The following is a 10,912-nucleotide window of genomic DNA, read 5'->3' on the forward strand; positions in this document are numbered from 1 at the left end:
CTCTCTCTCTCTCTCTCTCTCTTCTGTTTTTCTGCATTTTATTCTTTTGTTTTGTTCACTTTGTTGGGCGGTGGGTGGTGGGTGGTGGTTGGTCGGAGCAGAGTCAAGGACATCGCAATATGAAATCAAATTTCAAACGAATTTCAATCCGAAAAACATCTCCGATGTCTGTCCTTTGTGCCCCCAAAAGTGAAGCTGAAGCTGAAGCTGAAGCTGAAGAGTGAGCGAAAAGAGCTTTTCGGTTTAGATCCCAGGATCAAAATGGTCCCTGATCTGTGCCTCTGCCTATGACTCGATTCTGCCGCAACACACTGAGTCTCTGAGCCGGCATTTGCCACTTGCAAATTGTTATTAAGCGCTTTTCGTTTTCATTTTCATTTCCGGGCCATCCAATAACCAGTCTCACAGCCAGTCTTGCAGCCCTCGCCGCTTTCCGCTGCTGCTCCTCCTTTATCCTCGCGCATCCTTCAGCAGCGATTCGTCAAAGTCAAAACTGGGACGACTTTGTTCGTACTTCTGCCTCAGCCTCAGCCACTGCCCCTAGGCCTGAGCCTGGTCTTTGAGGTATCTATGGAATGCTGCCTCCGGCCTCCTGCCTCCTGCCTCCTGCCAGGGCGGAAATAAATTGTTATTAATGTGCGCTCGCCTGTGGCTCTGGTTCGGCTTCTGTTGCTGCTGAAGCTGGAGACGCGCGCCGAGTCCAGAGTCGATAAATTATTTGGCGCGCGTTTCGCCAAATTGTAAATATCTTTATGCCCCGACTGGCTGCCTCTTTCTGCTCTCTGCCCAGACGTGGGCGTGGCCAAGAGCCCGAATAATGTGAGCCAATTTAATGGCCTGGCCACTTGTTGAAAGCATCTTCATCATCATCAGCATCGTCGTCGTTGGGCCTCCTCACTGGGGGGCAGTGGGTGGCACCTCGTCCAACCATAAACTGTTTACGGGCGAGGCTCAAATTGATTTGTGCCGCACACGAATCAAATCAATTGCATTAGCAGACTCCGCCGAAGGTAATCATAACTCGGGCAGAAGGCAGAGCAGGCAGAGAGACAGAGCGAGGGAAGATCCTCTGGCCACTGCCATAAGCACGGAGATGAGCGGAACTGAGCGATGGCCAAAGGCAAGACACACACAGAAGGCAAGGCAAGTCCGAGTGCTGGCAGGACGAAGATGGAATACTCTTGCAGCAGTCGGCAGGCGGGCCCTGCTCTGGGAGAGCATCCCAAGGATGCCTCCGCCCCGCCACAGTGTCCCCACCCCCCCACCGCCGAAAGGATCTGTGTCTCTGGTCGCGCTCATTCGTTTCCCTTCGTTCGTTTATTTGCATTTTGGACCTCTGTGTGTGTGCTGCGCAGCGGCCAAAGTATTCAAAACAGATTTGTTGGCCAGATTGTACGGCGCTAACAGTTCATTACCCAAATTACTGCTTGGCTCTGTGGCAGGAGGGTGGCAAGGGGCAAGGGGCAAGGCCAAATGGGATGGGCAGCAAAAGGTTTCATTACATTTTCAGGGGGGGGCGAGCCGAACCGAACGCCGCACAAGCTTCGAATGGAAAACTTTTTCCTTGCCGACTCCACGTGCTGCTGCTGCTGCTGCTTCCCCACCCCACCCAACCCCCCCCTCCGCCTTATCTTAGCCCCTCGCCCGGGCCATAGTTTACGATTTGATTTAAAAGTTTTGGGCCCCAGTTTTGGGCGGCGGGTGGAGCCGCCTGCTGTCAAGGGAGTTTCTAACTTTTTAATAGTTATTCATACAAAATCATTTACGAGTGGCTCTCCGTGCTGCCTCCCCCCCACACACACACACACAGCATCTCCAAAGCAATGTGTGTGTGTGTGTGGAACATCCGTTTGCAAATAAGGAAACTTTATGAAAACTTCCAAGTTGCAGTTGCTGGAGGCGAGACACCGCTCCCTGCCCCCCGCTCCCCGCTCCCTGCTGCTCGCAATCTGCTGGAATAATTATGCGCCGGCCTGGCCGCACTCCACCCGTTCAGCCACTTATCGAGTTATCCACTCGAGCGATGGATTTGATTGATGGCAGGAGAGCGCTCCAAGCTCGATTCTCCCGTGGTCCACTTTCCGCTAACTTTTCACTCGAATTCGCACTGCCTCGCGCTTCCACGGCTCCACCTTCCACTTTTGCTGACTTCCTGCCTCCAGTTCCCGCTCTGCTCTCATCAACGGACACATTTAGACATCACTCCGGAGCACCTGAACAACACTCGCACCCGCACCCGCACCCGCAGCACGACTTTGCCATCTAATGAGAAAATAACTTGGATTTGGCCATAAATTCATTTCCGCTCTTTTGCTTAATTTCCTCGCTTCTCGGGCAAACTTTTTCGCTTCTTCGCTTCTTCGCTTTTTGGCTACGCGTGAATTCATATGTAATTACAATTACGGCGTAATCTCTGTCCTGGGGGTGTACGAGCAGACAATACAATCAGTTTGGGGCGCAGCTGGGCGAAGGGCGAAGGGTGAATGGAGCTGGAAGTGGGCCATGACATTGAGCCATGGTCGTGGTCCGAAATCCAGCGGCTTTGACTTGGAACTTCTCCTCGTGAATGCGAAATGCGTGCTCCCCCAACGCTCTGAGGGCTTCGACTGTTAGTGGCTTAGGGTTAAGGGCGGAAAGTTGATGCGATGAATGCTTGGGCCAGAGCAATCGATAGAGGGCGGCCCCCTAATTATAAAATCAATTCGAAGAGCTGCCAGCAAACAGTTTAAGTGAATATTTCCACCAGTATTTGCTCTCTGCACTCGCATTTAAATGATATTTGTCCTGCAGGACTACATGCCGCAGCTGGCCGGGATTGGGCTGTGCGTCGTGAACCTGATGGACGACATGCAGGAGTACACCAGAGGCCTGTTCCTGCTCATGTGAGTGCCGCCGCCGCATCCTGGCTGTCGATTCCATTACTTACTCCGTGATTGCAGGTACTGTGGCCCCGCCATCCTTTTGTCCTACCTCTACATCCGCACGTCGCAGGAGCTGCGTCCGCCGGAGGGACCCTTTGCGGTCATGATGTACGAGCACCGAGCGGACCTGCGGATGCGCCAGCGGTGAGTGCCAGTCATTGGGCGGCGAACTCAATCAGAGGCTGCCAGTTGGTGTCTGCTAATTGGCGCCACTTAGTGGGTGGGATTACAGGGGGAGGAGGAGGAGTAATCCGACACTAGCCTCCGAGCGGGACTCCCGTCCACGTCTAATTAGATATTTTGTGTCTCAGGCACTCGTCGACGTCGTCGGCCGAGCCGCGCACCCTCAGCGGCGGAGGAGTGGCGGGATTGAGCAACGGAAACCATGCGAGCAGCAGGTCCTACGACTTGTACAGCGCCGAGCTGGATGTCCACCGGGAGAAGCGGAAGCAGCGGAACTTCGGGAGCATGGCCGCCACCCAGGTGGTGTGCGTGTGCCCCCTGATGATCCTCCGCTTTGCGCGCCTCTCGCTGGAGGAGACATACGAGAACCAGAAGCACTTCGACTTCACCTACCTGATGTTCGTGTGGGTGGCCTTCCTCCCCACCGTCATCTTCCCCTGCATCTACGCCTCCCAGATACTGCCCAGGTAAGGGTCCACATCCCCCGAGGATCCCCTGGTCCCCCCCTCCCATGACGTTTGTTCTGCCTTTTCCCAGGGATGAGCAGGAGCGCTTGCGGGGCTACTTTCGCCTCTCTTCGAAGAGAAAGCAGAAGACGCAGCGGCGCAGCGATGCGGCACGTGGCTCCCGGGAGGACTCCATCGAGAAGGATGAGCCCACGAACACCACCACCATCCAGGGACAGCAGCCGCACCAGGGACACCCCGAGCCGCAGCACAAGCATCCGGCCAAGGTGCGGCACGAGCGGAGTGCGGGCCATGGCGCCACCGGCGAGCGCTACAGCGGACCACCCCACAGGCAGGGCAAGGACAGAGACAGGGAGAGGGACAGGGAGAGGGAGAGGGACAGGGAGAGGGAGCGCATGAGAGGCGGACGCGGACCTGGCGACGCTGGTGTGGTCAACAACCTGGGCAAGGATGTGCGCGGCAAGAAGCACGATGTGAAGATCAACATCATCTCCGATGGGGGACATGCCGGCGGCCACCACCCACGGAAGCATCCCGCAAGCAGCGGCAGTGGCAGCAGCAACCGCAGCAGACCGACACCCAGTCAGCGGCAGCTGCGCAGTGCGGAGTGCATGTCGGGCATAGCCGCCTCCTCCTACTGCAATGGGAATGGAAATGTGACTGGGACTGGAGCTGGGACTGGGACTGGGACTGGGGCGACTGGGAGCATGCTGGATGACAGCGGCACGAGCAACTATGGCGATGGGGAGGAGAGTTCCGTGGTGAGCAGCATGATGGTGGGGCCGCAGCGTTGGCCGGCAGCGGCCGGCGGCGGGGGCGGGGTGGGGCTGCGACACAAGGACATCTCGTTCAGCGAGTGCAGCAGCAGCACCTTCTCGTCCAGCACCCTGGAGCGCGACCTGGAGATCATGGACCAGCTGGAGCGCGAGCGGAGCATGGACATCCAGGAGATGCTGCTGCGGGAGCAGCGCGAGAAGAGCCGCCACAGCGGCGGTCGCCAGCTGCCGGACATCGAGAAGCTCTACGCCCAGCGCTCGCCCAAGGCCAAGCGGGAGGCCACGGCCTACGGCTACGACAAGGCCGCACTGGCCCTGGTCCTGCCCGGCAGCGATCCCCTCAGCAGCCTCTCCCTCTCCGGCAGCAGCCAGCCCACAGAGTACAGCATGTGCTCCTCCCTGCAGGATCCCAGTGCGGAGCATCGACTGCATGAGCAGCATAAGGATGGGGGTGAGGATGAGGAGGAGGAGGAGGAGGAGGAGATTGTGCCGCCGGATTTCTACGACAACTACACACCAGGCGGTGCACAGAACTTGCCGCCGGCTGTCGCCCAGGCGGCCAGTGCCCAGGCCGTCGCCTCCGTTCCGCCGCCCGCCTATCAGTATCAGTACAGTCGGAATCGGCTGAGCCGGAAGAGCTCCAGTGGGTCGCACCACCACCCCCACGCGGGCGGTGCCATGTCGTCGCGCGGCTCCAAGCGGGACAGCTTCAACTCGCTGAACGGCACCGACCTCATAGCCGGTGCCTTCTGCGAGCTGGATCCGACGCAGCCGCTCAACAAGATGGCCGTCATCGAGGGTCGGATGCGCCGCAGCAGTCCGCGGAACGCCAGCTTCAGCTCTGGCTCGGGCTCCGGCTCCGGCTCCGGGCGCAGCTCCATGAAGTCCTCCTCGCGGGACTATGGTCACGGCTCCTCCTCGCACTCGGCCCATCCCGAGCTCGACTTCAGGGAGAACATTTTCGCAGAGTTGTAAAGAGGGAAGAGCGAAGAGGGAAGAGGGAAACGGAACGAAAAGCTTTAGCCTGTTGTCAGCCTGTTTTTGTTGGCTGTAGGATGAGTGTGGATTGTGGAGGGTGGAGCGTGGAGGGTGGAGGGTGCTTCCTCTCTACAGGACTCACACGAAGCAATTTGTTATGGCGATTGCAGCAGGGCGATTGTAGGTGCAGCGAATTGTTTGCTCAGAGAATTGTTAGGCGGTTAATCAAACACACAACAAACACATTTAATTCAACCCAACAAACGAGAATATTACAAAGGATATTCGAAGCAGAATGAAAGGAATGCAGCTACAGATGATAAATGGTAGATGGTAAATGGATATTTGCTACGTTGTTAGAATACTTCAGCAACCTGGTTGACTGTTGACTGTTGAGTTGATTGATTGATTGATTGATTGTTGATCCAGCAGGGGAATGCATCGATGATAAATGTGCCAAGGATAGCCCGAGCTAGGGACCCCCCCACATATGATATGTACTCTAATCTGTAATCGTAATCGTAATCGTAATCGGTAATCGTAATCGTAATCGTATTGCATAATCTTTTAAATGTTTCTATCGATCGAGTTGCAAATGTTTTTAAAACTTGTCCCCCCCACAAAGTAACAAAATAACAAAATAAAACTTAATTACATAAACGGTTAATATGGTTAATGATAAAACTTAAACAATTGATAGCTACAAGACATACAAGTTTGAAATATGATATGCCAAGCGAATGCAAAGTCTATTGAATGTTAAATCAAATGCAAAATGTCAAAATATGTACACGAAATAATTACTTGATGTAAGTTCCACAATATATAAATCACAAGTGAGAGAAGTGGCTCTGACTTCTCGCTGTCGCAGCACCCAGGAAGGTCTCCCCGCTCCTGCCAGACACTTGTGTAGACTCGATTGTTGTTCTGTGGATCCGCTGGCAGGGCAGGCGTGGACAGTGCGACGTTCTTTTGTAGTTTAAGCATACAATTATCAAGAGATTGGACAGCAGTTGGCAGCGTGCATGCCAGAAAGGGGTTCGCCCCCTTCGGACATGAATCAATGTTTATGGGTTTATGGATATTTGATGTACGGTTTACATATGTATTTACATGTCTCTATGTGTGTCTGTGTGTGTGTGTTTGCATATCGAATAAGTTGATTTTTTTGTCGCTACTTGTGGCGTTGTGTGGCGAGTGGCGAGTGGCGAGTGTCGGCGATTTGGAGTGAGCAAAACTAATAAAAAGCGAATTTTATGTGAGTTAAAAGCACACAAAAGCAAACAAAATATCTATCTATCTAGCGGGGGGTGCATCAACAGTGGGGCTTACTGTACCAACACGCTTTGGGGCTCTCAGTTCTCTGTGTTCTGTGCCATGTGCAATAAAATCCCTTTTGGCTCTTGCTGTTTGCCTTTGGCGTCGGCTTCGGCGACAGCAGCGGGGCGCCTTGCCTCCCAATATAATCTGTGCCAATGCAGAAGCCAGCGCCCCAAAAAAAGACCAGAATGGGCCCACAAAATAATTCGCAGCCGAACCATAAACGCAGCAGCAGCGTCGCCGCCAAGGGACGGAGAAGGTGCCGCCGGAAGGGGGAGCTGGAATAGGGTCAGTGCGCGAGTTCAAAAGTTCAACCTGGGGTTTAACAGCCCCAAAAGCACTCTCTCTCGCTCTCTCTGTCTTTCTGTTCGCCCCACGGGTAGGTCACTTCGACCCAGGGGCGCCTCACGCTCTGGCTCCGCTTTCGGCTTCTCCATTTCAGTGCCACCCGTGACCCCCTGACCCAGTAAAATGATTAAGTGCCGTATTTAGCAGCTGGCTAGATTTAGCTCTCCATCCACCCGTCCACCCTCCCTCCTGCCGCCCTGCCCCGCCGCTCACAAATTCTCAATTTCCAGTTCCAGTTCCAGTTTTAACTCGAGTTTTAGCTTCTTGTCTCCAGGCTCTTTGCATAATTTGCGCCGCCGCTGGCTTACGTCGGGTAATCGTAAACTGTGACAAGCATTCCATTCGCAAAAGTCCACTTTAATGACCCGCCATTACAGGGCAACAGGCTCAGGCTCAGGCACAGGCTCAGGCACAGGCACAAGGAGAAGCTATGGATGTGGCTGCTGCCGCTCTCCCCTCCAGGAATATCTGGCCCAAGCCGCTGCCATACGTGTGCTGGCCACGGGTCACATTCGCATGAGAGACGCGTGTGAAATGCGCTTTCAATTACGTCCGAGTACATGCTGGGGATGGCCAACCGAGGCATAATGAAATGCGCGTAAATAAATTTATGACGATCACATATACGCACCGTTTGCCACCGCTCCAGGTAGCCGTAACTCCGGCTTAAGTGACCATTATCCATTGCCTGACTGCCTGCCCGACTGCTTTCATAATCGATGTGCCCATTGCCCATTGCCCATTCCCTCTCTGTTGGGACTTGCGGCTGAAAATGCATTTCAATGGAGGCAATTCTCCGCCACGAATATAATTTTTCGCAACTCTCTGCCAGCCAAGAGAGAGACTGGAGACTGTCTTATCCCGCTCTGGATATTCACTGCACGTTCGCATAAGCAACATTTTATGCCCGTGTTTATGCTCAGACTCTGCTGCCAGCGTGGGCGGAGGGGATTGTTATGTAAGTGCCAAAGAGCGCATTCAATTTGAATTGGAATTGCCGTCGAAAGCGGCATGTCTCTCTCGCTCATTGCTGGCCACTTCACATTCCGAGCACGAAGCAAACAACAAAGTTTAAAGAAAGTTATCAGCAGAAAAGACAAACGAAAATTAAAATAAAAATGCAATTTGGAGCATTAAAGTGTTACAGAATGAGCGAGCCAGCAGGCTTCCCGCATGGATTTCTTGTCCCTCGATCGCTCCACTGCTAAAGCTCCAAATCGACACACGGAGGATGGTTGGCTCTCTGCTGGCCTCTGGCTGCTGGCCTCTGGCTGCTGGCTGCTGGCACGCACTGCAAGCGCACACTCTCGATTTTGGCCGTGGCTTCTGCATAACAAGTGGCCGAGTGGCGGCGGCACAGTGAGAGTCGTGCGGAAGGCATTGAAAAATTGAATAATCCGCTGGGCCGCTGGGCCGCTGGGCGGCTGGGCCACCGTATATAATGCTGGGGCAGGCGGCGGCCGTTGCACATTCACCGTCGCTTTGTTGCCGTGTCGCGTACTCCGATAAGCAGCCGATAACGAGCCGCACGTGGCACTAGCGGAGCAAGCAAACACAATTAGCGCTCCGTTCGTAAATCATTCGATTCGTGGAAATGTTCGCAGTGGCCTTGATGGCGGCGTGCCTGGTGCTGGCTGCCCAGGCGCAGGTCTCCTTCCACACGGATGCCAACACCAACTCCTACAGCGTGAAGACCCCGCAGCTGCAGCAGACCTTCACTCGTTACTATGGAGCAGCCAAGCAGGCACAGCCGCAGCCACAGGCACAGCCACAGGCACAGCAGGAGGTGCAGCAGGAGCCGACGGTAAGCAGCCCAGAGTCCTGGGAGTCGCACATGGATGTACATAGATATATTTGGAAAGCATTTTACAAGGGAACTTGGATGCATAGCAGCTAGCCGGGCACGGGCAGATTCATGGCCTGGCCAATGCCCAGCTGCATGGCTCCCTCCAGCTTCTGGCCGAGAATCTCAATGCTCTGCTCCTGGCGGGCACCGCCGCCCGTGTCCATCAGCTGCTGCAGCTGGCCCATGGCCAGTGCCATGCCAGTGCCCAGATCCTGTGGCAAACAAGTTGTTAGTTCTCCGGGCAGATCGGGGTAGGTCTCACCTGTGGTCGAGCCTTGGTGCTGGCCACCAGCAGCAGCACCAGCAGCAGCAGCAGCCACAGCGTCAAGCGAGGTGTCATCATGGTGATGGATTCGTTTCGCGATTGAATATGGAAGCTGCCCAACAGCCAGCGGCCTATTTAAGCGAATTAGCCGCCAGGGCTGGGGTCTGGGCTGGGGTCTGGGCTGGGGTCTGGGCTGGGAGTATCTCTTAATTGGTCGGATGCATCGAGCACCGCGGTGACCCACACCTTTTCCCTGTTTGCCTCTCCACAGATACAAATCACGGCAGTTCGTGTTCGCGTTTGCATGTGCAAAATAATTCCATTTGCGAACACACCAGATCTGTGTTCATTTACAGACCACTAATGGCAGCGAATCACTCAATTTATTAGGCGAAAAACAACTCGAATTTAGCCGGAGAACAGCTCATGCTCGCCATGGGCCCGTCCTCCATCGCTGAATAGTTTCTTGAGCTCCTCGACCATGGACTGCCAGGCATCGCTGAGGCTCTGCACCAAGTCCCGAGCTGCATTGCTGACTTGCGTGTCCAGCCGCGGCTCATCCGGATACACCAAGTGGGGACGCACATCGTCGTACTCGTTGGAGTAGTCCGGCTCCAGCTCCAGCTCCAGCTCATCCCCAGCAGCCACCACAAATACCAGCGTCAGAGCGTAGATGAGTGCGGCAGTCGCAGTCATGGCGGCCCACTGTTGCATTGTGCCGACTGCTGAGCTGAGTGTCAGCTTTTGTAGCTGCCGCTCAAAGAGCGTGCAGATTGCCAGATTTCCAGATTTGTAGCTCGGAACGGAAATGTTTGCGAGCATCTGATAAGGGGAGACGAGACTCCCTGCCCGCCTGCAGCTGCCAATGCCAGCCATTCAACTCTGGTTTCCATTTTCCATTTCATTTTATTCGACTTATTTGCAAGAGAAAAAAAAACAACTGTCGCTGGTGCATGCCACCTAAGTGCCGCCTGCTCCTGCCGCTCCTGCGGCACTGGACATCTTCTGGCGCACCTGCTGCACCACGTCCGTGACGCCGTCCACAAAGGACAGCCACATGCCCTTGATGCGATCGCCCAGGTTCCCCGCTGCCTGCTGCTGCTGCTGCTGCTGCTGCTGTCCCTCCATCGGCTGCTGGCGTCTCCTTCGCAGAAGCTTCTTCTTGCCGCCCTTCTTGGGGGTGATGCGGGATCGAGCGGCATTGTTGGCGGCACGCTTGCGTGCGCGCTTCTTGCGCGCCTCCACCTCGTCCTCGCCGGGTGTCTCGGTGGCCATGGACATCATCCAGTGGCAGGGGGCACGCCTGAGGCGCTTCGTTCGCTGCAGGCTGCGTCTTCGCCGGCGTCTCCTGCGCTCCGCGGACTCGGACTCGGAGGAGTCGGCGCCCGAAGGCGGCCGCATGGCATCGCCGAAGCCCGCTGCCGTCTTCGAGTGCACCGACATCAGGGGATTGTCGATGTTCAGGTCACGATTGATGGCCGCGCCACCCTGCACGGCCTCGGCCACGTTGGCGGCCACATTCATGGCGCCCAGCGCCAGATTCTCAAAGGGATTCTGAGCCAGGCCCAGGCCCAGGCCCAGTCCGACGAGCAGCAGTCCAAGCACCTGAGACCTCATCTCATTCACTGTGACATGTGTGCCCCACACTGCCTGCCTTTTAAGGCTGCCAAACATCGCGTGACAACTCCGATTGGGACTCGATATGAGATCGCAGTAGGCTTCCTTCCGGCTTCCGCCTGTCAGCTGCTGCCGGCTGACACCCGAACTCAGTTTCGAGTTCAGTTTCATTTGCTCGCTTCCACAGCTCG

General features: G+C 55.4%; 3 protein-coding genes across 3 annotated transcripts in view; 1 reads left to right on the top strand and 2 right to left on the bottom strand.

The window, feature by feature from the left end:
- Nucleotides 1-5,371, top strand: part of LOC117903570 — a 47,828-nt gene extending 42,457 nt beyond the window's left edge. The window contains exons 15-18 of the mRNA XM_034815777.1: nt 2,791-2,882; nt 2,940-3,065; nt 3,233-3,571; nt 3,642-5,371. Coding sequence (XP_034671668.1) covers nt 2,791-2,882; nt 2,940-3,065; nt 3,233-3,571; nt 3,642-5,322 — 2,238 coding nt within the window. The 3' untranslated portion in view covers nt 5,323-5,371. The remainder of the gene's footprint in view (nt 1-2,790; nt 2,883-2,939; nt 3,066-3,232; nt 3,572-3,641) is intronic.
- A 4,141-nt stretch (nt 5,372-9,512) lies between these two features.
- LOC117894895 lies at nt 9,513-9,818 on the bottom strand. Its single transcript, XM_034802187.1, has one exon. It carries the CDS (start codon nt 9,816-9,818, stop codon nt 9,513-9,515), a length of 306 nt encoding a protein of 101 aa, XP_034658078.1.
- Nucleotides 9,819-9,990: 172 nt separating this feature from the next.
- On the bottom strand, nt 9,991-10,724 carry LOC117901589. The gene has a single exon (XM_034812403.1). The coding sequence runs from the start codon at nt 10,719-10,721 to the stop codon at nt 10,065-10,067; it is 657 nt and encodes a 218-aa protein (XP_034668294.1). The 5' UTR covers nt 10,722-10,724; the 3' UTR covers nt 9,991-10,064.
- Nucleotides 10,725-10,912: the final 188 nt, after the last annotated feature.

The sequence above is a fragment of the Drosophila subobscura genome, chromosome A (genome assembly GCF_008121235.1).
Source record: "Drosophila subobscura isolate 14011-0131.10 chromosome A, UCBerk_Dsub_1.0, whole genome shotgun sequence".
In the NCBI taxonomy this organism is placed as follows: Eukaryota; Metazoa; Arthropoda; class Insecta; order Diptera; family Drosophilidae; genus Drosophila; species Drosophila subobscura.

Bases quoted from the DNA above. Each gene is read 5' to 3' on its own strand.
- LOC117894895 (XM_034802187.1), bottom strand. From the start codon at position 9,818: ATGCAACAGTGGGCCGCCATGACTGCGACTGCCGCACTCATCTACGCT.
- LOC117901589 (XM_034812403.1), bottom strand. From the start codon at position 10,721: ATGAGGTCTCAGGTGCTTGGACTGCTGCTCGTCGGACTGGGCCTGGGC.